A 27,385-nucleotide genomic window follows, 5' to 3' on the forward strand; every position below is an offset into this window, starting at 1 on the left:
TTTGAATACCAAGGCGTGGTTTCTGACTGATTCCCAATTGCGCAGGCGCGCCAGAAACAATAGCGAAACCACGCCGGACGTTCAGCTTGCAAAAAAAGTTTGAAAACTTCCAGTTTTCAGTCGTTTGGGAGCCGAAACGTTCAACTCCCAAGGCATGCAGGAGCCAAGATACGGCTATATTTCATATTTTGTAAGATGCTGAGTCTATGCCTTGGACTGGCATATGTGTTATGGAACTGTTTGGATGTACCATTTGATACTTTTGAGGAAAGTTTTGAACAAACTTTGGGGCCTTGATGTTTTATTTCCAAAAAAGGAGCCAGTTTTCATGCATCCCGTTGTTTCAAACTATGCAGTATTGATATCTGCAATAGAATATAGTCAGCATGGCTGGTAGTCACTGAAAGGCCTCTTCTCCATGAATTTGCCTAAATCCTACTGCCTACTGAGAGCCAGTGTGGTGTAGTGGTTAAGAGCGGTAGACTCGTAATCTGGTGAACCGGGTTCGATTCCCCACTCCTCCACATGCAGCTGCTGGGTGACCTTAGGCCAGTCACACTTCTTTGAAGTCTCTCAGCCCCACTCACCTCACAGAGTGTTTGTTGTGGGGGAGGAAGGGAAAGGAGAATGTTAGCCGCTTTGAGACTCCTTTGGGTAGTGATAAAGCGGGGTATCAAATCCAAACTCTTCTTCTTCTTCTTCTTCCTGTGGCTGTGAGTTCCATAGTTTGACTACGCACCTTGTGAAAAAGGAGTTTTGTTTACCTGCCCTGAATATTCCAACATTCAGCCCCCTCTGCTTACAACCCTTCCTAATACAGTAGTACCTCGGGTTAAGAACCTAATTCGTTCTGGAGGTCCGTTCTTAACCTGAAACTGTTCTTAACCTGAAGCACCACTTTAGCTAATGGGGCCTCCCGCTGCTGCTGCGCCACCGCCACATGATTTCTGTTCTCATCCTGAAGCAAAGTTCTTAACCTGGGGTACTATTTCTGGGTTACCGGAGTCTGTAACCTGAAGCGTATGTAACTTGAAGCGTGTGTAACCCGAGGTACCACTGTAAATAAAAAAACCAACCTCGGTGCCAGACATGGTCATTGCCAGGGAGGTGAGAGTTAACCAGGGTTGTGCCCTCCAGCAGTTTTGGGCTCCAGCCCCGAGCAACAAGTATGAACAGTGGTCAGCGATTATGGAAACTGGAGGCCATAGAAGAAGAAGAAGAAGAAGAAGAAGAAGAAGAAGAAGAAGAAGAAGAAGAAGAGTTTGGATTTGATATCCCGCCTTTTACTCCCTTTAAGGAGTCTCAAAGCGGCTAACATTCTCCTTTCCCTTCCTCCCCCACAACAAACACTCTGTGAGGTGAGTGGGGCTGAGAGACTTCAGAGAAGTGTGACTGGCCCAAGGTCACCCAGCAGCTGCAGGTGGAGGAGCGGAGATGCGAACCCGGTTCCCCAGATTACGAGTCCACCACTCTCTTTTTTTCAAAAAAAATGATATTTATTAGAATTTCCAAACTAAAAAAAATTAAAAGTAGAAAAGAAAAATACACAGTTCAAAAATACACAATACATAATCCAAAAAGAAAAAAGAAACAATAAGCAAAGGACAAAGAAGAAAACATTTAAAAACAATCCCATATTTTCATCACCATTTTTTAAATTTACTTATTTTCTGGACCTCCTCATACCTCCTTCTTTTGTATTCCAGCTCAATTTGTTTGTCCAGCAATTTCTTTTCCTCTTTTTTAATCCCAATCCTTAATCTTAATATAATATAACATTAAATTTTTACCTCTTAAAAGCCAAATTTCCATTTCCTTTATCTTTTTAATCCTAATCCTTAATCTTGATCTATATATAACTTTAAAGCCTGTATAGCTAGAAGCCACTTATTTTCAATCCAACATCACTCTAACATTCTTTAATTTTGCAATGTTTCTGCAAATAGTCTTTGAATTTCTTCCAATCTTCCTCCACCGACTCTTCTCCCTGGTCACGGATTCTACCAGTCATTTCCGCCAGTTCCATATAGTCCATCAGTTTCATCTGCCATTCCTCCAGTGTGGGTAGTTCTTGTGTCTTCCAATACTTTGTGATGAGTATTCTTGCTGCTGTTGTTGCGTACATAAAGAAACGAGTCCACCACTCTCAACCACTACACCACACTGGCTACATCTACAAGACACCAGGTTGGCTAACCTTGGTTTAGAATGCCAAACCAGGGGCACCCTGGTTCAAATGGACCACTACCCCAGCCATACAGCCGAGCTTGCACTTTTGTCTCTCAGAAGAACCTCCCACATCTCCGAAATCTGTGCAGAAAAGCAATGTTTCAATTTCTGGGAATGGAGTTGAGAGACGACCTAACCTGGTGAGAAAACAGCAAAGACCTGATGAAGAGAGCACAGCAGAGGTTATATTTTCTGAGAATCCTCTGGAAAAATAATCTCTCAAAGGACCTGTTGATGGCATTTTACCATTGTACTGTTGAGAGTGTATTAACTTATGGTCTGTGTGGGTGGTTTGGGAGCTGCACGGTCAGGGGAAAAACAATTGCTATCCAGGGTTGTAAAGACTGCGGAGAGAATAACTGGGTGCACTCTTCCCACCTTGGATCAAATCTACGCTTCCAGGTGCCATAAGAAAGCTGCAGAGATAGCGCAGGACAGTGCGCACCCCGGAAATGATCTCTTTCAGCTTCTGCCTTCTGGAAGAAGGTACAGGGTTATAAAGACTAGGACTAGCCGCCTAAGAAACAGTTTCTATCCAAATGCGATTTGGGTTTTAAATGCAGTATAAGGTAGTCTCTATGGGAATATATTGCATTTAATTATGGAGTATCAGAGTTTTTAGGGGGCTAACCAGACTAGGATAGCTGGCTTGTTGGCTTTTGAATGTCTGATGTAGATTTTTCAATTTTGCTGTTCTGTATGGGGCAATGACAATAAACATTATCGTATCGTAAGACCAGAACTCAAGTGACAAAAGGACCTCATTCTCTGCCTAAGAGAAACGCCCTCAGTCTGACCACCACCGATCGCAAGAAGAGGGTTGGGGGCGTCTTTTCAAAGGAATCGAAAAACGCCCCCCTCCTCCATTTTACTCTCATCAGATATAAAGTCATGGCTCAACCTGAAACAAGGCGAGTTGCCCACTTCTCCTTTTCTCTGAAACCATAAAACCCTTCTCACTTCCTTCTTGATGCCCATTTCCCACTACGAGCTCTGCTTCGCTGTTTTCGACAATCAAAACAACTCGCAAGCTGCGCTTTGGGTGTGATGGCTGGGCCCAGGATGTCACCTCAGCATATATGCCCCTGCATTTCCCCATAGATAAAACAAGGAGAAGTCTCCTCTTTTCCAGGCTGAAAATATCCAACTCCTTCAACCGTAGTGTGCTGGTCCAGGGGGGAGGTTACTGTGGGGCGAGGTCCAGGACCTGAGTTGAGGGTCGGCAGACAGTCCTCCTTGGGCGAAGCGGGGTCCACAGCGAGGAGCCGGGCAAGGACAGGAACTCTGGGGAAAGAGGACTGGATGTTGGCCGAAACAGCTCATCAACAACGTTGCTCCTGCAACCTGGGACCGGGCTGACTGGCCTTTATCTTCTCTGAGGCCAGGGGCGGTCCCGGCCCCCAGGAGACCCGCATCTCCTGGCCTTAAGGCGAGCACTGCTCCTGGGAGAACCCAGTTCCCTCCGCCTCTCTGCCCTGAGCCTCTGCAGATAGGTAGCCGTGTTGGTCTGCCATAGTCAAAATAAAAAAATCCTTCCAGTAGCACCTTTAAGACCAACTGAGTTAGTTCTTGGTATGAGCTTTCGTGTGCAAGCAGTGAAGAAGTGTGCTTGCACACGAAAGCTCATACCAAGAACTAACTCAGTTGGTCTTAAAGGTGCTACTGGAAGGATTTTTTTATTTTGACTGAGCCTCTGCAGTTCAGGAGAGGCTGAAGGGTTACTGGACCCAGGGGGAGACTCACCTGTAGGCACTGAGTCCTCAACCACCTCCGGAGCCAGAGTGGATTCACCTGGTGTCTGCTCCTGAGGATCCGGCACAGGTGCAGGCGCTTCAGAATCAAGGCCCTGCCCCAGTTCAGCCAGCCCCGGAGGCAGGGACTCCTGTGCAGGCTGGGATTCCTCCGGTTCAGCCTCTGAATCGGATTCCCAGGCCATCACACCTAGTAATAATAATAATAATAATAATAATAATAATAATTTATTATTTATAAAAACGATCCTGGGAATTGTAGTTTGTTAGGGGTTCTGGGATCTGTGAGGAGGAGAGAAGAAGAAGAAGAAGAAGAAGAAGAAGAAGAAGAAGAAGAAGAAGAAGAAGAAGAAGAAGAAGAAGAAGAAGAGTTTGTATCATAGAATCATAGAATCATAGAGTTGGAAGAGACCACAAGGGCCATCGAGTCCAACCCCCTGCCAAGCAGGAAACACCATCAGAGCACTCCTGACATATGGTTGTCAAGCTTCTGCTTAAAGACCTCCAAAGAAGGAGACTCCACCACACTCCTTGGCAGCAAATTCCACTGTCAAACAGCTCTTACTGTCAGGAAGTTCTTCCTAATGTTTAGGTGGAATCTTCTTTCTTGTAGTTTGGATCCATTGCTCCGTGTCCGCTTCTCTGGAGCAGCAGAAAACAACCTTTCTCCCTCCTCTATGTGACATCCTTTTATATATTTGAACATGGCTATCATATCATCCCTTAACCTCCTCTTCTCCAGGCTAAACATGCCCAGCTCCCTTAGCCGTTCCTCATAAGGCATCGTTTCCAGGCCTTTGACCATTTTGGTTGCCCTCCTCTGGACACGTTCCAGTTTGTCAGTGTCCTTGATATCCCGCTTTATCACTACCCTAAGGAGTCTCAATGCTTTTGAATTCTGGTGCTGGAGGAGACTCTTGAGAGTCCCATGGACCGCAAGAAGATCAAACCTCTCCATTCTGAAGGAAATCAGCCCTGAGTCCTCACTGGAAGGACAGATCCTGAAGCTGAGGCTCCAAGACTTTGGCCACCTCACGAGAAGAGAAGACTCCCTGGAAAAGACCCTGATGTTGGGAAAGATGGAGGGCACAAGGAGAAGGGGATGACATAGGACGAGATGGTGGGACAGTGTTCTCGAAGCTAGCAGCATGAGGGGCCAGACTATATTGGGGGGGGGGGGATGAACGAATTCCTATGCCCCACAAATAACCCAGAGATGCATTTTAAATAAAAGGACACATTCTACTCATGTCAAAACACGCTGATTCCCAGACTGTGCGTGGGCCGGATTTAGAAGGCGATTGGGCCGGATCCGGCCCCCGGGCCTTAGTTTGCCCACCCATGATATACACAGTATGCAGAAAGTCTGAGGTTCCATCCCCAAATGGCTCCAAGTAAAAAAGGGGGAGGCAGTTGGATGGGAATAGGATCTGCCCAAGTCTGAAACTGCAGTAAGTCTGCCTCTGGTCTGTTTAGACAATCCCACACTAGATGGACCAGTCATCTGGTTCCAGGCAAGGCAACTCCTTCTTTAAACCAGCTCTTCATTCAGACCCTTGAGGACTAGTATCTTACTTTCCTTTTACAGTGGTACCTTGGTTCTCAAACGCCTTGGTACTCAAACAACTTGGAACCCAAACACTGTAAACCCGGAAGTTAAGCGTTCTGGTTTACGAACTTTTTTTGGAAGCCAAATGTGCTCTGTTTTGAGTGTTTCGCTTCTGATTTGAGTGCCACACTTCCGTTTTGAGTTCCGTTTTCTGTTTTTGCTATTTCTTTTGCGTTTTTGTTTTTGCAGTTCTTTTTTGTTTTGTTTTTGAGACTGTGTGGAATTCAGTTGAGCTACTGATTGACTGTGTGACTGCAGTACATTTTTTATTGCTTTCATTTTATGGATCAGTGGTCTCGTTGGATAGTAAAATTCATGTTAAATTGCTGTTTTAGGGGTTGTTTTTAAAAGTCTGGAACGGATTAATCCGTTTTGCATTACTATCTATGGGAAAGGGCACCTTGGTTTTGGAACGCTTTGGTTTTGGAACAGACTTCCAGAACGGATTAAGTTTGAGAACCAAGGTACCACTGAACAAGTATTTTAAGGAGCATAGATCAGTGGAAGAGAACATGCTTTCCATGCCGAAGGCTCCCAGCTTCTGCTACTAGCATCAACAGATAGGCTAGGAGAGCCTGAAGCCCCAGATTGCGAGTTCAGACACTGTCTCCTGGTTTTGAGCTATAGCACCTTTATGAGGCTCAGAATCCCAATGCCTCAAGGACCGCCTCTTTCCACATGAATCAACCTGGACCCTGCAGTGGTCATTGCAGGCCCTTCTTCATTTGCCCCTTCCTTGGGCGGTCCAGTGCGTGGCAACACGAGAACGGGGCCTTTTCGCTGGTGGCTCCCCACTTGTGGAATGCTGGCTTGTTTTAGCTTTAGGTGTCAGGCCAAAAATTATTCTTTCTGTCAGGTTGGCTTCTAATGATCTGTGGCCTCCTTGGGTGGATAGGAGAGATGCTTTGATCCTGCCTTTTTAAATATAGGATTGTCTTTTGGATATTTTTTAAAAATGTGTATTTCAATGTATGTGTTTATATATCGCAAGTCACTCTGAGTTACCTTGGTAAGAAAGCAGCTCATATACAGTGGTACCTCGGGTTACATACGCTTCAGGTTACAGACTCTGCTAACCCAGAAATAGTGCTTCAGGTTAAGAACTTTGCTTCAGGATGAGAACAGAAATCATGCTCCAGCAGCGCGGCAGCAGCAGGAGGCCCCATTAGCTAAAGTTGTGCTTCAGGTTAAGAACAGTTTCAGGTTAAGTACGGACCTCCGGAACGAATTAAGTACTTAACCCGAGGTACCACTGTATTTTAATGCATAATATAAACATTATCATCATAATCTCCACTATCTTTGCAAGTGCTAAAGAGCCCAAAGTTTTTGTGAAGGCAAAGTAAAGGTAAAAACACTCAGAAAACATATTTCGCTTTGGGGACATGATATATAATGAAGTTAAAAAATAAAAAAGATAAACATGACTTTTCCCAAGACCTTCCTGCTGGAGATACTGGACAGCAAAATTCCAAAGGGAGCTTCAACTGTATTTATGTATGTAACCACAGCGGCAAAGATCTTTATGTGCAGAAGTGGAAGGAATAAAGACTACCCTCTAAAGAAGAATGGCTGATGAAAATCATGGAATATGCAGAGACTGCCAAACTGATAAGAGACACAAATCTAGACTCTTTCAAGGAGGATGGGAAATGTTTCCCTGTCTATTAAAAAAATAATTCTCCTTAGGTGAAGTCTACAGCAGGGCTTGGGAGTTTTAAGGGGGGGGGGAAATAGCAGACCTGTTAAAGATGAAACTGGGTATTTTAAGACAAAATTGTATGCAATCGTGATTATAAAGGGCGGGTGAGCAGGAAGTCATTAGAATTGTAGAATAAGGGTTACAGCTGTTGAGTGATAAAATGTAACTTTGAATCTTGAAATAAAAGAAATTGGGGAAAAGGAAGTATGTTTGTAGTTACCCAGCGATAGGGAGAGGGAACCAAGCAATGAGACCAGGAGTCCAGAGATAGAAAAAGATCATTACCAGCCTCCACAAATGCTTAACGAGAGCAGAGATTTAAACAACAACAAGGAGGGCATGGCTCTTGAGAATCAACATTCCCAATGCAACCTGGTTTGTCTTACAATGGCTCAATGATTATCAGTGGCACACAGGCAGGCTTTTTCACCAGTAGCATCATTGCTGTAAAATGAATGCCCTGCTGAAATATGAGAGGCTCCCATCTGCATTGGCATCCTGCCAGCCTTAATTTTTTTACACACACACATTCCCTCAATTTCTTTGACCCCCAAGTCACCTGTTTTAATTGCGGCACTGTTATTAACGGGGCTATTGAAACTGCGTGTTTTATAAGAGAGAATATTATGAAAATGATATACAGGTGGTACATGACCCCAGTCAAGCTTGCAAAAATCTATCATTTGCCCGACAATAAATGCTGGAAATGTAAAGAAACTGAAGGTACATTCTTTCACCTTTGGTGGACGTGCCCAAGGATTAAGGCCTTCTGGGAAATGATATATAATGAACTGAAAAAGGTATTTAAACATACCTTCTTGAAGAAACCAGAGGCCTTTCTCCTGGGCATAGTCGGCCAATTGGTGCCAAAGAAGGACAGAACTTTTTTTATGTATGCCACAACAGCAGCAAGAATACTCATGGCAAAATATTGGAAGACACAAGATTTACCCACTCTGGAAGAATGGCAGATGAAGGTGATAGACTATATGGAACTGGCAGAAATGACTGGCAGAATCCGAGACCAGGCAGAAGAGTCGGTGGAAGAAGATTGGAAGAAATTCAAAGATTATCTACAGAAATATTGTAAAATTAATGAATGTTAGAATGATGTTGGATAGTAATTAAGTGGTTTCCAGCTGTAATGCTTTAAGGGAATATGAAAAAAGGGTTATAAATAGGTAAAAATTTAATATTATTACTTTTAAAGGATTTGCTGAACCAACAGATTGAAGTGGCATACAAAAAAGGGAGGTATGAGGAGGTCCAGGAAATAAGTCAAAGGAAAATAAGTAATGGAAAATCTGTGTGTTTTTAACTATTTTTATTTTGTATTTTTGTCATTATTTTTTCATTTTTATTGTAATATTTTTAAAAAATCTTAATAAATATATTATATATATATATAAAAAAGAAACTGCGTGTTTTAATCACGGCCACTTCTGATGTCAATGTTTTAATGAGAATGTACCAATGTGTGAGGGACGCGGGTGGCGCTGTGGGTTAAACCACAGAGCTTAGGACTTGCCAATCAGAAGGTCGGCGGTTCGAATCCCCGCGACGGGGTGAGCTCCCGTTGCTCAGTCCCTGCTCCTGCTAACCTAGCAGTTCAAAAGCACCTCAAAGTGCAAGTAGATAAATAGGTACCGCTCCGGCGGGAAGGTAAACGGCATTTCCGTGCGCTGCTCTGGTTCGCCAGAAGCGGCTTAGTCCTGCTGGCCACATGACCCGGAAGCTGTACGCCGGCTCCCTCGGCCAATAAAGCGAGATGAGCGCCTCAACCCCAGAGTTGGCCATGACTGGACCTTATGGTCAGGGGTCCCTTTACCTTTTTACCAATGTGTGTGTTGTATTAGGAATTGCAAGGTAGAGGCTAGGTGGCCAAGCGGTTACATACACAACACTGTACTGCACAACAGAGGTATGGAAAAAAGATATATGTATTTAGAGTACAAAACGACATACAGACTTGGGAGGAACCACAAGGGTTGGGGTATATACAAAGCAATTTACAACAGAGCCTGTTTCAAATCCAGGGCCATTTCAAATCCACCGTCTGGCAGGCAGAAACAGTCCCTTCATCTCCCTGGGAACGTTTCCTTCTGTGCCTTTTGCACGGCACTTTCTGTTCCAATCTCTCCTTCCAGGGATTCCCCTTTCTTGCGTCAGTCCAGAGTACCTACAGAATTAAACAGAGGAGCAGGCAGACCGTGAAATGAAAATACAGTGGTGCCCCGCAAGACGAATGCCTCGCAAGACGGAAAACCCGCTGGACGAAAGGGTTTTCCGTTTTTGAGTTGCTTCGCAGGACGAATTTCCCTATGGGCTTGCTTTGCAAGACGAAAATGTCTTGCGAGTCTTGAGATTTTTTTTCGCTCCCCCACCCCTTTTTCTAAGCCGCTAAGCCTTTAATAGCCTTTTAGCAGCTAATCCGCTAAGCCGATAAGCCTTTAATAGCCGCTAAACCACTAATAGCGCTAATCCGCTAAGCCGCTAATAGGGTTGCTTCGCAAGACGAAAAAACCGCTAGACGTAGACACTCGCGGAACGGATTAATTTCGTCTTGCGAGGCACCACTGTAGGTGGTTTTCGAATCAAGGCAGCAGCTACCATTTTAACAGATTTACATTTGGCCTGGACATAGCTTGGAAAGTTCATTTTAAAGAGGAACTAATTCCAGTTCACGTTCATCCCTTTAGAAAGGGATCTAAATTTATCCATTTTTATCAATTGTGCCTTGGCTTCTGTTCTGCTTCTCAGCATTCAGGTTGTTACAAGTCAATGTGCTAAAGCATAAAATATACTTAAGAAGACTAAGAAAACATCAAAACACACACACACACCGTGGAATGTGAAAGGTTTAATTTATTTTTTCCAACTATTATGAACCTTCAAGGCCCAAAACTACAACTCCCATCATTCCTAGCCTATCTTCCAGATACTGTATTCTTGTTTGGAGACCTTAGCTCTTAAACGCAAAGCCAACCAAACAAATTGCTCCTTTACATCTCAAGTTGCCGTCAAAAGGTTTTCAGACACCATCTCAAATGCCCACAAACCCCCAAACAACACACTGTTGGAGCAACTGAAGGATCTAACCCACACACACATCCATTAAGGCACTGGGAAAAGGGTATGTGAGAGGGTGTGATATTTCCTGGACTCCAACTCCCATAATCCCTGGCTGCTGGTCATGATAGCTTCTAGGACTGATGGAAGAATGGACTCCAACCATTTCTGGATGGCATTCACATTGGCCTTGACTTTAATTCTGACCTACACAGAAATTGCTGGCTTCACATGGACTATACACCTCTGAGGTTCATGGCTTCCCCCAAAGAATGGCAGGAACTGTAGTTAGTTCAGGGCGCCGGGAATTATAGCTCTGCGGATGGCAAATTAACAGTTCCCAGAATTCTTTGGGGGAAGCCGTGTGCTTTAAATGTATGCCGTAGATGTGCCCAAAGTGACTCTCCGTCTGAACTGGAGCCTGGCTTTCACGCACCTGGAATTCAGAGCCTAGGTGTCAGGTGTGCAGGAGCCAGGCCCTGTGACCAATAGGACTTTGCAGGACTGGGGCCTTCCTCAGTTTGTTCTGAAGAGGCAAGGTGCGGCCGCACAGGTGAGGCCGATTGGTAACTCACAGCACCTAGTGGCAAGAGCTGGGAAGGGCTATAAGGTCAGCATTTCCCTTCGGCTCTTTGCCACAGCAACATGTTCCCTGCCTTGCTGTGTTTGGCTCCTTGACTTCTTGCTCCTCGGACCCCTGACTTTGTGACTCCTTGCTTCTTGGACCCCTGACTTCGTGACTCCTTGCTTCTTGATCCTCGGACCCCTGACTCCTTGCTTCCTGACCCCCGGACCCTTAGCTTCGTAACTCCCGGCTCTCTGACCCTCAGACTCTTGGCTCCTGGCTTCTGGACCCCCATTCCTGCTCCCACCCTGCCATCTTGCCCCCGGTCCTGACGTCCCCTGCCGGGACTTCGATCGCCCGTGAACCGGACCGTGACACAAGGTAAGGCTAGCTCACCATTCTGACAAGGCAGTGACACTACAAAGAAAACTTGAAACGAAACCTTACCTTCCAGAAACGCAAACTCGTCTATTGCTTCTATGGCGTTGTCTGCGGCAGCAGCACCAATTTGAAAAGGAAATAATAATAAAAGGGAAATTAGGACTGATATCTGCAAGGATGGATCAGACCACAGAAATTTGTATTCTGAACTGTAAAAGAGCTCCTATTTGTTGGCCGCAAGAGAAGTTATGGCAGCTAATTTCAGATCTTCTCCATGTCCTTGTGGCTTCCTCAGATCCCTGATATGGCTACTCTTTCTGCCCAAATAACACAGCTTGTGTTCCTAGTCCCTGTGAGGTTTCTTGTGGGGGGAGGGGTTGCCCTCCAGCCTAATCCCTGTACCTCTTTCTCCCCTTTAGGAGGAAGACCTATAGCTCAGGGGCAGATGGTGGGAATGTAAGAAGGTAAAATGCTTTTGGGAAATGATTTATAATGAATTGAAGAAAATGTTGAAATATACATTTGTTAAGAAACCAGAAGCATTTTTACTAGGCATTACAGGTAATGAGATAAATAAGAAAGAAAAGAAGTTATTTTTATATGCAGTGACAGCAGCAAGAATATTGATGGCCCAGAAATGGAAACAGGAGGAATTACCTACGATAGAAGAATGGAGAACTAAAATGATGGATTATGCAGAACTGGACAGAATGACAGGAAGGATCCGGAATCGACGAGATCAAAGACTGACAGAAGGTTGGGAAAAGTTTATCCAATATATGCAAAAACTGAGTGATCATAAAATTATGTTTGTAAACTTTAAGGAAGCTCTGTGAGGGGAAAGGGTTAAAAGGGCAGACATGTGTAAAAAGTAATAATAGGAAGGAATGGCAGACAAATTGAGGGAAGTCAAAAAAGAGAAGTAAGATGTAATTAAGATGTATGGAATGTATAAATTTGTTTTTGTATTTGAAAACTAATAAAAATATAATATAAAAAAATATAGCTAGGTGGCAGAGCAGCCGTTTTGCCTACAGAAGCACCCCACCATCTCCCTTCCTAATCCACAACCTGTGCTGTTTTCTTTCTCCGCTCAGTTGGTTATAGCTTGGTGCTGATGATGCCAAGAGGTTGCAGGTTCGATTCCAGTATGGGACAGCTGAATATTCCTGCATTGCAGGGGGTTGGAACAGATGATCCTTGAGGTCCCTTTCCAACCCTACAATTCTATGATTCTATAATTCCACAACTATCCGGGCTTTAGCATCACGGCAAAAACAATTAAGTGTGTCCTGGGCGAATTCCTCTCCTCCACCTATTGAAACCAACCATTCACTGAAACTGCAATGCTCTCCTCCTGCTTCGGCAGCGACCGTTCTTGTGAACTGCACAGCAGCTCAAGGGGGCCGGGATAAGGATTGTATCCAATGCAGGCCTACTCAGAGTAGACCAATTTAAATTAATGAACCTAACTTACTCATGTTACACTAACTTCCAATGGGTCTAGTCTGAGCAAGACAAGCACTCAATACAGCCCAGATATGCCTTGGGCAGGCAGGAATGCGTTCTTTATTTTCCACTAATGCTTCTTTTATGTACAGTGGTGCCCCGCAAGACGAATGCCTCGCAAGACGGAAAATGCGCTAGACGAAAGGGTTTTCCGTTTTGGAGGTGCTTCGCAAAACGAATTTCCTATGGGCTTGCTTCGCAAGACGAAAATGTCTTGCGAGTTCCTGCGGGGGGTTTTTTCCTCCCCCCCCCTTTTTCCCAAGCCGCTAAGCCGCTTATCAGCTGATCCGCTAAGCCGCTTATCAGCTGATCCGCTAAGCCGCTTAACAGCTGATCCGTTAAGCCACTAAGCCGCTTATCAGCTGATCCGTTAAGCCACTAAGCCGCTTATCAGCTGATCCGCTAAGCCCGCTAAGCCGCTAATAGCGCTAATCCGCTAAACCGCTAATGGGCTTGCTTCGCAAGACGAAAAAAACCGCAAGACGAAGAGACTCGCGGAACGGATTCTTTTCGTCTTGCGAGGCACCACTGTACGGCTATTTTAATTTTGTTTAAGGGCTGCCATACGTCTGGAATTTCCTGGGCATATCCAGGATTCGCCCGTCGAAGATAGTTTCTGGGCGAAATTTTTGAAAATCAGTTAAAATGTCCAGGAAAGTCCAGGTATATGGCAGCCCATATCGGAAGTATTGATTGTTTTTGGCGAATTTCCTAAAACATAGCTTAAAAACTTCAATTTTTTGGAGATGTTGCAAAAAAAGAAAAAAAGCCCAACAACTTTTCCAAAACAGAAAAAGCTCACTTTTCAAAATATGGCAACCCCATTTTGTTTAGTTCTTTAATAACCCATGAAGCATTCCTCTGGTTTACAACCTTGTCAACACATACACACAGCATCATTTTGGTTCTTAAGAATTAGGAAGACAAGATGGGCGGGGTATAAATGATAAAATTATTATTGTTATTTTACTTCCTTACCCAGGTCTTTCCTCTGGAGAGTTTTCCGTTTTCCTTGCTGTGCGTAGATGTAGGCATCTTTTGCAATGGTTTCCACAAACAACTCCTGCGGGGATGAAAGCAAAGTGGGGAAAACAGTTTTTATGGACTGTAAATAAGTATCTACTTTTGTCGGTCCTGAATCATCAAAAACACAGCTTGGATGCCCAGGACTTTTGATATTATGGAGAGAGGAAGAGAAACTTTTCTCTCTGTTCACTTCCTCCACACAATTTTATACACCTTTCTTATATGTCTGCTGCCCTGCTTTTTCTCTGAACTAAAATGCCCCCAAATGTTATACCATTCCTCATCAGGGAGTTGTCTCACCCCAACAATAATTTTGGTTGCCTTTTCTGAGCCTTTTCCAAGTTCACAATATCCTTATTGAGTTGGACAGTTAAGTTCAGTCAAAGGTGACTATGGGATTGCGGCGCTCATCTCGCTTTCAGGCCGAGGGAGCCGGCGTTTGTTCGCAGACAGCTTTCTGGGTCATGTGGCCAGCAGGACTGAACCGCTTCTGGTGCAACGGGACACCGTGACGGAAGCCAGAGTGCATGCAAACGCTGTTTACCTTCCTACAAAAAAGTTACCTACCGTATTTTTCGCTCTATAAGACGCACCAGACCATAAAACGCACCAGTTTTTGGAGGAGGAAAACAAGAACAAAAATATTCTGAATCTCAGAAGCCAGAACAACAAGAGGGATCGCTGCGCAGCGAAAGCAGCGATCCCTCTTGCTGTTCTGGCTTCTGGGATAGCTGCGCAGCCTGCATTCGCTCCATAAGATGCACACACATTTCCCCTTACTTTTTAGGAGGGAAAACGTGAGTGTTATCGAGCAAAAAATACAGTATTTATCTGCTCGCCCTGGCGTGCTTTCGAACTGCTAAGTTGGCAGGAGCCAGGACAGAGCAACGGGAGCTCACCCCGTTGCAGGGATTCAAACCACTGACCTTCTGATCGGCAAGCCCAAGAGGCTGTGGTTTAGACCACAGCGCCACCTGTGTCCAAAGTACCTGGTATTCCAAGCACATTTACGCTATAGATTTGTATAACAGCAGCATGATACTGTGCATTAATATGGAAAGCCATGTTGGTTTATTAGAAGACCCAAAAGCCACAGCGGTGGCGATAGCTTTACTTAACTAATAAAAATCTCACTCAGCAACACTGGTATTTGCTGTAACACTAAAACATCCTATTTTATTAATATTACAACCAGTGTTCTCTCAAAACTGTAGAATCATCAATAATTAAGTGGTACCACCAGTAATTTACTGCAGAGTATTCGTTATCATATTATTAATATAAAGCCATGGTCAAATCCACCAAAATTTCTTATTACGCAGAATAAAAAGTAATTCTCAAATAAAGTGTGCAAATTAGATCTCAGAGTCCCCTTTGCAATTCACCGCTAGCCCATTCAGCGACTGCTGGTTTGTTTGTTTTTTTCCTTCTTTGGCTGTTGCCATGGCCTCTGGCTAGCACAATAAAAATGATTAAATTAAATTAATATATGAATTTATTTAAAATAGGAATCCTGCCTGTCTCCCAAGTTAGGCTTTGCCTTCTACATGTATCCCAAGGAAATTGGCGGAAATGACTGGCAGAATCCGAGACCAGGGAGAAGAGTCGGTGGAAGAAGATTGGAAGAAATTTAAAGACTATCTACAGAAATACTGTAAAATTAATGAATGCTAGAATGATGTTGGAATGAAGTTAAGGGGTTTTTAGCAGCAATGTTATAAGGAGTATGTAAAAATGGACTGTTAAGAGATGAGAATATACAGTTATTACATATTAAGACAAAGGTTTAAGATAAAAGCAAAGAGGGAAAGGATTTGCTGAGTTAACTTACTGAACTGGAATACAAAAAAGGGGAGGTGTGAGGAGGTCAGGGAAACAAGTGAATGAAAGACAAGATATGGAAAGATTGATTTGTTTTTAATTGTTTTTACTTTTTTCGTATTTTGTACTCTTTTTCTTTTTTTGTTCTTTTTTTTCTTTTTCTTATTACTATTGTAACTTCTTTTTTTATTTCTGAAACTTTAATAAATATCTTATAAAAAAAATACATGTATCCCAAGGAAATATACAAACATAAGATGATTTCTAAACAATTTAGGGAGCTAAAACTTAAAATATTAATTATGAGTATTAGAAAAATAATTACGATTACTGTATTAGACACGCCAATATTCACAATTATGATAAACATTCAAGAATAGCAATAATTATAATCGGAACACCCACAATTGTAATTCATATGGACCATGGAATAATGAATTACCTGGCCAGGTAAATAACACAACAAGCATCAGAAATATGTTTGCAGAATCCCACCCTCTTCGCCACGTGGTTAGAACTTGCAGCCAATCGCCGTAGCCAAAAGTGGCGCAGCCCCGCCCACCACCCGCCCTCCTTGCAACTCTCTCCCGCCTTTCACCCGACCCAGGGCAAAAGTAAGCTTCTGATTGGCCAGGGGTGGCCTACGTAACCACCCGTCCCCGCGTAGCCGAAAAACAGCCTTCTGATTGGGCAAGGGCGTAACCGTGCAGGACCGCCCACCTCCTTAGCTCGAGGGCAACTCACGTCAACCGCCGCAGCGCGCGCCAAACAAGAAAGCCGGCCTCCTGATTGGCGGGAGGCTTAAAAGCGGCGCCCCGCCCACCGCCTTGACCTAAGTCGACCGCCGCCGCGCGCTCGCGCGCCAACGCAGTCGGCCTCCTGATTGGCCGAGGCAAACACGAGACCCCGCCCACCGCCTCCCTCAGTCAGTCGCTCACCGCCGCGCGCGCCAAAATGAAGATGGCCTCCTGGCTGGCCAGGCTGACGTCCGGGTCGGCTTTGACCAGCGCCTTGACACGCGCCAGGGGCAGTCGGGCCGGCCGGGCCGCGGTGGAGGAGGTGGTAGCGGCAGCAGCTACCGCCGCCCCCGGTGCTGCCGGCGGAGGCGGCGGCTCGGACTCTTCGTCTGCCGGCGCCGAAGCCGCCACGGCGTTTCCCTCAGCCAGCGCCATCTTAGCCGGGCTGTGGAGTGGCGCCAGTGCGCATGCGCCGCGGCCGCCCTGTCAATCGAAGCGCCCATTTCCCGCTCTTTGCGCTCGGGCGCCACGCCCCCTCTCGCGCGCCACGTGCTTCTGGAGGCCGATAACTTGGTATCACGTGTTCAGAGGCGGCTAAGTTATCACGTGGCAAACCTCTAGACCGGATTCCAGTTGTCGGGGAACTGGCTCCTTGCTGAGTTAACCCATTGGAATGATGATAATAATAATAATAATAATAATAATAATAATAATAATAATAAATTTATTTATACCCCGCCCTCCCCAGCCAAGACTGGGATCAGGGTGGCTAACAACCAATAATAAAACAAGTTGATTAAAATACAATTTAAAAAACAAGATTAAAATGCAACATTAAAACATTAGGATGCAGCCTCTTCACAGGAGGAGAAAGGAAAAAGAAAGGGGGGGGGGGAATCAAACTGATTCTAAGCCAAAGGCCAGGCGGAACAACTCTGTCTTACAGGCCCTGCGGAAAGAGATCAGATCCCGTAGGGCCCTGGTCTCACGGAGCCAGTGTTGAAAAGGCCCTGGCTCTGGTTGAGGCTAATCTGACTTCCTTAGGGCCCAGGACCTCTAGGGTGTTGCTATTTATGGACCTTAAGGTCCTCCATGGGGCATACCAGGATAGGTGGTCCCATAGGTAACCAAAGAAGGGTGGGGAGGGGGAAAATATTTATTTTGAAATACGGAGTTTTGGTGGCCCCGTATTTATGTAACGAGAAGCAAGAAAATAGCCAACCATACACATTGTTGAGGACAACAGTTCCTTTCCAGAATATCCAGGAAAGAAGTGTGTTGTATAAAGACATATAACCAACTAAATATTATTTGATATATGATGCTCCCCTACATTTTAAAAAAATAACAAGTATAGAACTTTGAGCATTCAAATGGCTTTCTGAACATTTTGTTGTAATCTTTACAAAAAACCATGTAAGGTAAGGGGACCCCTGACCATTAGGTCCAGTTGTGGCCGACTCTGGGGTTGCGGCGCTTATCTCACTTTATTGGCTGAGGAAGCCGGCGTTTGTCCGCAGACAGGTCATGGGGCCAGCATGACTAAGCCGCTTCTGGCAAACCAGAGCAGCGCACGGAAACACCGTTTACCTTCCTGCCGGAGCGGTACCTATTTATCTACTTGCACTTTGACGTGCTTTCGAACTGCTAGGTGGGCAGGAGCTGGGACCAAGCAACGGGAGCTCACCCCGTTGCAGGGATTCAAACCGCCAACCTTCTGATCGGCAAGTCCTAGGCTCTTTGGTTTAACCCACAGCGCCACCCGCATCCCTTGTAAGCTAGGGCGCTGCTAATAAACAGTACATAAATCCTTACTTCTTGTAATCACCACCATTTACCCAACATTCCATGGTGCGCATATATATATATGTGTGTGTGTGTATATACCGGTTTAGAACAAATTGAGGTAGTGATTATCTCCTTTTACTTGATCATGTTTAATATTTAGAAGTACATAGGAAGCTGCCAAATTCCAAGTCAGGCGCTTCACTGGTCCAGCTCACATTATGGCAATGCCTCTCCAGAGTTTCCGGTGGCATCTTAGAAGGTAACAGGACTCAAAACTGGAACCTTTTGCATGGCTTTCTGACAGTTACGGCTTACCCCACTGCATATTACCCAGACCTTATTTGAGTTACACTGGTATTTAAAAAATATACCGCTGCAGAAGCTGATAGAAGGGAGAAGGGTAACCAGTATCAAGTCAAATCGCTGGTCCATCTAGCTCAATATCAACTATGCCAACTGGCAGTAACTTTAAAGACTGTTCCTCCCTGGAGATGCCGGGAATTGAATCAAGGACCTTGGCCATGCAAAAGTCTCCCACTGAACTCTGGACCTTTCCATAAAAATTAATGGATCCTGAATAACGGGCTGAATTAAATAGGAACTTATAGAACCCAAATAAATAAAGGGCTTAAAACATAAGAGCACTGTGGTGAGTCAACGTAAGCATGGCAGCTAAACAGAACAGTGATAAGACACGGCATAATGCTTTAAGTTAGTATTTTAGTATTTAACTTTAATGAAGTACATATGTGGGTTGTGGGGACTTGCTGACAACTGGTATCCCGTGATTTGTTGGAACTGCAGTCAAGGTTTCCTTTCCAGTTTTTTGAATATGTGGGCAAGACCAGAAACTGTGCAGAAGATCTGCTTCTGAGTGCATAAGGGAGGTCTACACTGAGAGCTTGCTTGGTAAATCTGAGCCTTTGAAGTAGTACAATATGACCCTGGGCTCCTCCACACTGGTGTGTTATTGTGTGTGTATCCTACCAACATGCTCTTGACACAGTAACAGTGGTGGATTTATTCTGCTTTATTAGTTCTGTGATGCTTCTCCAATGCTGTCCTGTCCAGAGGGCGACAAAAACGGGACAAAAAGAACATTTGTGCAGTTAGAGGATTTCACGGGAATGTATGCACATTAGGAATAAAGCAATGTGGCCACCTCAAAACTTCTGCAAGCGCACAAACAGTACTGAAAGTGGGGTTGGCTGTGTGTCGTGTGACTACCTTGAGCATAAATCATTGTGAATGTGCAGTGGAACAGATGCTTGGAAGGGCCCTCCTTTGTTTCTTCTGCAAGCAGACGTAGCTCTATTCTTGCTTATTCCAAATCTAGACTTGGATTAATACGTCACAGGACATGTCACTTTCTATTAAGCTAAAAGGGGATCAGATAACAACCGTGCTCTGGTGTGATCCTCCGTGGAGATTATCAGGGAGCGAAAGAGAGAGTCTTTTCCTTGCATTCCTTCTACCTCTCCGGACAGGTTCTAATCAGCAGGGAGATATGATTCCTCCAGGACAAAAGGTGCCTCAATGATGCCCCATGGGCTCCAGGATCCTGCCCTTGACGCGGCGCTCTCTGGTTCATGACGGATCCTGGTGAAGCTCTGAAAGCTAAGGCACCATGTGGGAGCAGTTGAAGAAAGCACTCTTTTGCCCGTTCTCCATCAGCCTTGTGGGGCTCCGGAAGTGGATCCGGGCCTTCTGGAGCAAAAATGGCCTCTTGACGCTTTCCATGCTTTCTGTGATGACTGGATGCCTTGTGGGGTTTCTGCTGAGGACACTGGAATTGTCTGATTTGGTAAGTGACTGGTTTTTATGGAACAGCAACAGGGGAGGCCTTTCTGAAGCAAGACATGCAATAGGCAGAGACTGGATTTCTGCGACAGAGGCCATAGCTAGCTTGGAAATAGCATACTCCGGCATGACCCTGTAGCAGGAACCCCCCCACCCCAATCATTCTGCTTGTACAAACTTCATACACACACACACTCACACACTACATACGCCACATTTCTGTTATAAATTCATAGAAAATCAACCATACATTGGATTTGCACTGTTCCATTTTTATTTTACTCCATATGACAAGAACTAAGAAAAGGGGAGGGGGGTTTGACCCTGGTCAGCCAAAATCCCTTCACTGTCTCAGCACATCTGCAGGAGCCCTGCCCAGATGATCCCAGACAGAAGACAATCAAAATCACAAAGAACCTGCATATGGGAGTGGATTCAGCATGGACTGAAACAAAGGACAATGATCAGATCTTCCCTCAGGGGGCAGGAAACTGCAAACTCCCTTTTGTCTCCTGGAAGTGACTCGAGGGGTAGGGGGGAAGGGAGGAACCAGCCAGGTGACAAGACACTCAGGTTACCACCAACTCCTCCCTCAACCCCTCCTTTCTGTAATGTATGCATGATGTTACCACCACAACTCCACCCTCAACCCCTCCTGTCTGTAATGTATGCATGATGTTTCTGGGGGTGGGCTTGATCTAGAGGAGGGGAATTTCAAAAGTTTTTATAAGACCTGGCACACCATTTTTCTGGGTCCTTCCTCTCACCTGCGAGTGAGGGGAGCACCCTGTCGCGACAGTCTTTCTTCAATAAAGACCAGGCCTACAGGCTGCTGATTTGCTTCAATTTGCTCTGGTTGGTGTTTTATTTTTGTCCAAGGGAGCCCTCAGATTTTTCCTGCAACAACCCCAACTTGGTGGGGGTCAGCTGTGTTTACTCCAGTATAGTGCATATGCTCGGGCGCGCTTAACATCCCATGCAGATACTGCAGGAAGCTTCTTTCTGGAGAAAGGAACTGAGCAGTGGGATTTTGTTACCCCAGAAGCAGCCAGTTTCAAATCTGAGTGGCCCTGGAAGAATGGAGAGTGTGTGTTTTGGTTGTTGCTTTGTTTAGTGAGGCGATTGAGTTTGGGATTCTTCACTTCTTTTCTGGCAGAAGGATTGGTATCTAGAGAGGCAGAGTTTCTGCAGGTGAAGCTTTTTGCTGCCATGTTGATCCATGGATTAAAGGTGGAGGAGCAATTCTATTCTATTTGCAGTTTAATGAGAAACTATCTGTTATCCACTTCTTGAACTAATACAGAAACACAGCTGTCCTTCGAAACTCACACCTCTCTGACTTTTGCAGTGCAGTGTTCCAATCAAGTAATGTATACAAAAATACATGTTTTGGTGAAGGTAACATACAAAAAGGCATTATATTAGAGTGAATTGCTTCCCAAAATGTGCTTATTAAGAGAAATCTGTACCAAAATGTTGGTACCTTACTTGGCTGGAAAACTCAGAAGTGTGAATTTCGCAGGACAGCTGTCTTTCAGATCGCATATTGTTTCAGAAAGCTTGAATTAGCTATGTCCGCCTTTAAATGTGATTCAAATCAAACTCATCCTTCATCCCCAAGGACGGGGGTTCCTTATTTCAGAGGTTGTGGCTACCTGAAAACTCAGAAGGAATCACCAGAGAATAAGCTGCTACTCCTTCCCCACCCGCCTTGGCCAGCTTCTCTTTCGACATGTTCTTGTGCCATCTCTGATAGGGTTTAGAGAAGCCATTTCAGTTACGGGTGCTTGGTGTCATAGCTCAAAGTGCCGAGCTAAGCTGGTTACTTAACTGCAGCAAGACTCTTCTCTCCTTCCCCGTTGTTGTGGCTACGATTCCCACTGAACTCAGTGCTGAATTGAATACATTGACACTGGAAAAGTATTGGTGCCAGGGACAGATCTGCTATGAAACTAATGAAGTTTAACCTTCAGGGCCCCTAATCCCAGAGGGGCCCCAGAAGTAACAGTCTACATTGATTTAAACATTTGGGTCTAGTAGACCCAATTTGAGTCACACGACTCAAAATTGATTATTTTTTTGTTTATGTTTCAACAATCCCAAAGTGTTGAGCGTCAGCAGCACAAATATTGTAAAGGTGGAGTGTCACAGTACAGCAATTTTAAGCCAAATCTTAGCTTAAATAAAAAATATGGTGATCTGTCATGGAACAACCCCATTGGGGAAGATAACAGTGGTTACCCAGACCTCGTTGCTGGTAGCAATGCCCCCCTCCCCAACAGTTCAAGCTTCAGGGTCCAAAAATGTATGTCTGGCACTGATACCTTCACCTCTTAAGCCAGGGGTGGTAAACCAGTGATCCTCCAGGTGTTGGACTAGAACCCTGTCCCTGACCATAGGCCATGCTGGCTGTTGGTGCTGAGGAGAGTCCAACAATGTCTGGAGGGCCAAACGTTCCTCAGCCCGTTCTTAAGCCTACCTGCCCAGGGTTGCAGCCAGTGGACCCACTGAAAAAGATGAACAAGACTAAACAGGTCCAGTAGTTTTCATAGGTCTACTCTGAGCAGAGTAGAGCTCGAGTCAACCCCTTCTTCCTAATTCTATAAACTCTCCTGGGGAGCCGTTCGAAGAATAAGCCTGCAATCTTTACGTAGGCTTCCTACTGTTCTGTTGAGCTCTGTGGGACACCCCCCTCAGAAAGTGAGCATACATTTGGGCCGTGAAATACTCCTCTCCATTTTCAAGCTTGGTAGCAAAAGATCAACTCTTGTTTCCTCTCCTTTTTGGCACTCAGAATGGGGCCTTCCCAATAGTTGCTTCCCCTGGCCACATGCGCACCACGCATTTAAAGCACACGCCTTCCCCCAAAGAATCCTGGCAATAACATAGGAACACAGGAAGCTGCCTTATACTGGATCAGACCATAAGTCCATCTGGCACATGGTTGTCTATTCTGACTTTGCAGGGTTTCTCTCCAGGGTTTCAGGTAAAGGGCATTCACATCCCTACCAGGAGATGCTGGGATCTGAACCAGGGATATCAAAAATAAGAATAAGAATTTATTATTTATATCCCACCCATCTGGCTGGGTTTCCCCAGCCACTCTGGGATGCTTCCAACAGAATATTAAAAACACAATAAAACATCAAACATTAAAAACTTCCCTAAACAGGGCTGCCTTCAGATGTCTTCTAAAAGTCAGATAGTTTATTTCCTTGACATCTGATAGGAGGGTGTTCCACAGGGAGGGCACCACGACCGAGAAGGCCCTCTGCCCGGTTCCCTGTAACTTCACTTCTCGCAGGGAGGGAACTGCCAGAAGGCCCTCAGCGCTGGACCTCAGCGTCCGGGCTGAATGATGGGGGTGACGATTCTCCTTCAGGTATACTGAGCCGAGGCTGTTTAGCGCTTTAAAAGTCAGCACCAACACTCAGAATTGCGCTCCGATTTGTACTGTGAGCCAATGTAGGTCTTTCAGGACCGGTGTTATATGGTCTCAGCGGCCGCTCCCAGTCACTAGTCTAGCTGCCGCATTCTGGATTAATTGTAGTTTCCGGGTCACCTTCAAAGGTAGCCCCACGTAGAGCGCATTGCAGTAGTCCAAGCGGGAGATAGCTTGAGCATGGACCACTCTGGTATCCAGCATACAAAGCAGATGCTCTACTACCAAGCTACTGTCCTTCTCTATGTGAGAGGGTGGGGTAACTGCACCCACCACCACAAAGCAGCCCTTGGAAAGCTGGCCACCTTTGCCCTATGGAAACATCTCCATTCGTGATTCTGGATGTGAGGGCTAGGTCTGCACAATCTTGTCACCAACGGGAGGCGTGGAGGGTGGCAACACGAGAATGGGCCTTTTCAGTGGTGGCCGGGTGGGCAAGGTATAAATACTTATTATTATTATTATTATTATTATTATTATTATATGCTCTCTTGGGGAGGCTAGCCTGGTACCATCGTTACATATCCTTAGCTGCCAGTTGAAAACATCCATCAGGCCTTTAGCTTTTAATTAACTTTGGCCTTTTTGTGAGAGTGGGATGTTTTAATGTAGATTTTTAGGTGTGCGGTTTTTTGGTTTGTTTTGCTGTCTTTAATGCTTAAAATATTTTAAGTCGCTTTGAGTTGCTGTGGCAAAAAAAGAGACATCATCATCACCATCATCATACCCACGTGTAAATTTATAGGAGGGGAAATGTGCTTTAAAAGAACATCATTAATTCCTTGACATTGAATGATGGCTGCCACTTGGTCACATCCACACCAGCACATAGCTTCCCTCAAAGAATCCCAGGAACTGTAGTTTACCCTTCACAAAGCTTCAGCTCCCAGCCCCCTTAACTAACTACAGTTCCCAGAGTTCTTTGGGAGAAGCCACACACTTTAAATGTATGGCGTGAATGTGAGATTGTTTTCAACCTAGGTTCCAGCTGTGTGTGTGATGACTTTCTCTTTTTGCTGCAAGTTCTGTGTTTCTCTGCTCCTCCCAAGTTCTCCTCTGTGGCCTAACGCTTTTGCCTTTCCCCCTCCCTTACAGGAGAAGCAGTATTTCTCATTCCCTGGAGAACTCCTGATGAGGATGTTGAAGATGCTGATATTACCACTGATCACCTCCAGGTGAGAGCAAGAAGGCCAGGAAGCGGCAGGTGGAGAGGGAGTCGCAATATTGTTTAGAACGGCTCCTTTGCGCCTGAAAGAGAAGAGTTTGCTTTCCTGGGGGTGCAGTTCAGACCTCCCTCCAGAGTTGCCATGGGCAATGTGCCAGGAGAGGTGCAATTAGTTCTTCCAACAAAAGAAATAGTAAGCTTTGTTTTTGAGCCACTCAAACCTCCCTCAGCCCCAGGGAAGAAAACATTCCAATCTCATGGGCCTCTGCATTTACTTACGCATGGAATCGTAGAGTCGCGAGGGGTCCCAAGGGTCAACTCACCCAAATGCATGCAAATCAGGAATTGGGGCCGGCCCAAGACATTTTGCCACCTTAGGTGAAGCAGAAAACGATGGCAGCAGGGTCAAGGAAAAGCAGACTTCAGGCAGAGGAAAGAACTGGGGCTGGCAGAGGCTGTCTTGAGAGGCTGAGATGCAGGCCTCAAGCCAGTCACACAACTCGGAGGTTGGTAGCAAAGGCAAGGCAGACGATAGGGAAGGCATTCCCTGGGCAAAGGGTTGAGGAGCTGGCCAGGATGCAGCCCAGTTTGGACACCACTTCCCTGCATCCTCTTCCCCACAAGGAATTAAAACCCACCGTCTCCAGCTGAATAATAAAGGAGTCTAAAGGTTGTGGGGATCGATTGGCAGAGAGCAGAGCATCAGTTTGAGGGCATTGACAAAGACACATACTGAAAAATAGCACTCATCAAACAGGAAGGGCAACTCGAGGGGTGCAGTGGACCCCTTTTTTAAATGCCTCAGGATTTTGCCCAAGCTTGTATTCTCCTGTTCCAGAGGGTGGGACCTGAACCAATGGAGTCAAATGACAGCAAAAGGAGAGTCTGACCAAACATTTAGGAATAACTTTTTGACGGGAAGAGCTATTCAACAGTGGAATGGGTGACCTTGGAAGGTAATCACCCGCCTCTGCACACCTTCCAGCTTGCCAATATCCTTATACTGCATGTCCAGAACTGGGCACAAGTACTCCAGGTGTGGTCTGACCAAGGCACAGGGTTAGAAACTGAGATATGAAAGCGAGGAGCTAAATGGCACCTTTAACCTAGGTTATGGGCGCAACAACAGAATGTCTAGGCATGCTTTTTTTTCTTTTCAACAACAAGAATACAAAGCTGAAAATGAATGCACTGCAGCTAAAATATTATGTTCATTTTTCACATGGTCTAGTCCTTCCCCTGCCCCCCCCCCTAATATTCTTAAGACGGTCTCTTCTCCTGTTTTGAGAGAGTAGCTGAAAGTGGGGAGGCAGAAAAAGGTCCTCCTTTCCTTCCACTCTGCAGTTTTAATCTGAAATCTTAGGCGTAGTACTGCACCCAGAACTCAGAAACTGCTCACACTAATCAAATTCCCTGTCGCAAAATGCACCTAGAACAACAATGGGAGTTTCGAACACTGCCAGGGCAGAATAGAGCGGTCCTGTTGCTTCCCTTGATCTGGACACCAAACTTCTGTTGATGCAGACTAGGATAGCATTCGTTTTCTTTGCTGCTGCATCACACTTCCTTTCATTTTTCTACTACTGGCAGGATGGTGTTATAACACCCTCAAGCGCATCACCAGGGATTTCAGGCCCAGTTCTGTGTGCTGGCTTGAACCTGCCTGAGACCCATATACATTAGAGACCCCTCCCCCCATATAACAATGTGTGTTTGTGGTCAGCAGTCCACCAAGCGAATATGATTGGTGTTTGCTCACATTGCTGCCGTGTTATTTTATAAGTCCATAAACAAAACTTAATTAATCATGGGGGGTTTTTATGTTTCTTTTATGTTGAAATGAATTTAAGTATGTTATACAAGTTATGTAACTTACATTAAACAATGGACAGCAGAATCATGGACTTGTGGAGCTGGAAAGGACCCCAAGTGTCACTTCGTCCACCCCCCTGCAATGTGTCAGGAGCTGGAGGAAGGAGTAAAAGGTAAAGGGGTAAAGGGACCCCTGACCATTAGGTCCAGTCACAGACGACTCTGGGGTTGCGGCGCTCATCCCGCTTTATTGGTCGAGGGAGCTGGCGTACAGCTTCCAGGTCATGTGGCCAGCATGACAGCCACTTCTGGCGCAGCGGAACACCAAAATCAGAGCAGCGTACAGAAACGCTGTTTACCTTCCCGTCGGAGCGGTACCTATTTATCTACTTGCACTTTGACGTGCTTTCGAACTGCTAGGTTGGCAGGAGCAGGGACTGAGCAACGGGAGCTCACCCTGTCATGGGGATTCGAACCGCTGGCCTTCTGATCAGCAAGCCCTAGGCTATGGTTTAACCCACAGCGCCACCCGCATCCCTGGAGAAAGGAGTAGGTCAGCAATAAAACAGCTGGTGTTTACTCAAAGAAACCAAAGCAGCGCAGACCTAGTGATCACAGCAACTCTTCCCAGTTGGTCTTGCCCCAATGAGGCAGTTGCGAGGACTGAATGCCCCCACCTTCCAACCACACTTTAAGGCAGGCATAGGCAAACTTGGCCCTCCAGATGTTTTTTGGGACTACAACTCCCATCGTCCCTCACCACTGGTCCTGTTAGCTAGGGATGATGGGAGATGTAGTCCCAAAACACCTGGAGGGCTGAGTTTGCTATGCCTGCTCTAAGGCTCCTCCCCTGTTCCTTCCCCAGCAGCCTAAGGCTCTGACATCTCTCTTTGCTCCACCCTCTCCATACTGTACTACTTTGGGTTCTGGGACACCAGGGGGAGGGGAGCTGGTTGCAGCAGGAAGGGGAGACCCCCCC

The 27,385-nt window shown here is 45.5% G+C and overlaps 3 protein-coding genes across 3 annotated transcripts in view; 2 read left to right on the plus strand and 1 right to left on the minus strand.

Moving 5' to 3' along the window:
* TNFAIP8L1 (TNF alpha induced protein 8 like 1) overlaps positions 1-27,385 on the plus strand; it is a 166,871-nt gene that overhangs the window by 52,410 nt on the left and 87,076 nt on the right. The gene's annotated exons all lie outside the window — the stretch shown is intronic.
* On the minus strand, positions 9,214-16,963 carry POLE4 (DNA polymerase epsilon 4, accessory subunit). Its single transcript, XM_080989307.1, has 4 exons — positions 16,601-16,963; positions 13,794-13,878; positions 11,373-11,414; positions 9,214-9,470 (listed from the first exon to the last, which is right to left on the minus strand). The coding sequence occupies exons 1-4, from the start codon at positions 16,832-16,834 to the stop codon at positions 9,457-9,459; spliced, it is 375 nt and encodes a 124-aa protein (XP_080845433.1). The 5' UTR covers positions 16,835-16,963; the 3' UTR covers positions 9,214-9,456.
* LOC308467539 (excitatory amino acid transporter 5-like) overlaps positions 17,185-27,385 on the plus strand; it is a 38,279-nt gene continuing 28,078 nt past the window's right edge. The window contains exons 1-2 of the mRNA XM_080989338.1: positions 17,185-19,991; positions 24,525-24,604. Coding sequence (XP_080845464.1) covers positions 19,815-19,991; positions 24,525-24,604 — 257 coding nt within the window. The 5' untranslated portion in view covers positions 17,185-19,814. The remainder of the gene's footprint in view (positions 19,992-24,524; positions 24,605-27,385) is intronic.

The sequence above is a fragment of the Podarcis pityusensis genome, assembly GCF_964106645.2.
Source record: "Podarcis pityusensis genome assembly, chromosome: 18".
Classification (NCBI taxonomy): Eukaryota; Metazoa; Chordata; class Lepidosauria; order Squamata; family Lacertidae; genus Podarcis; species Podarcis pityusensis.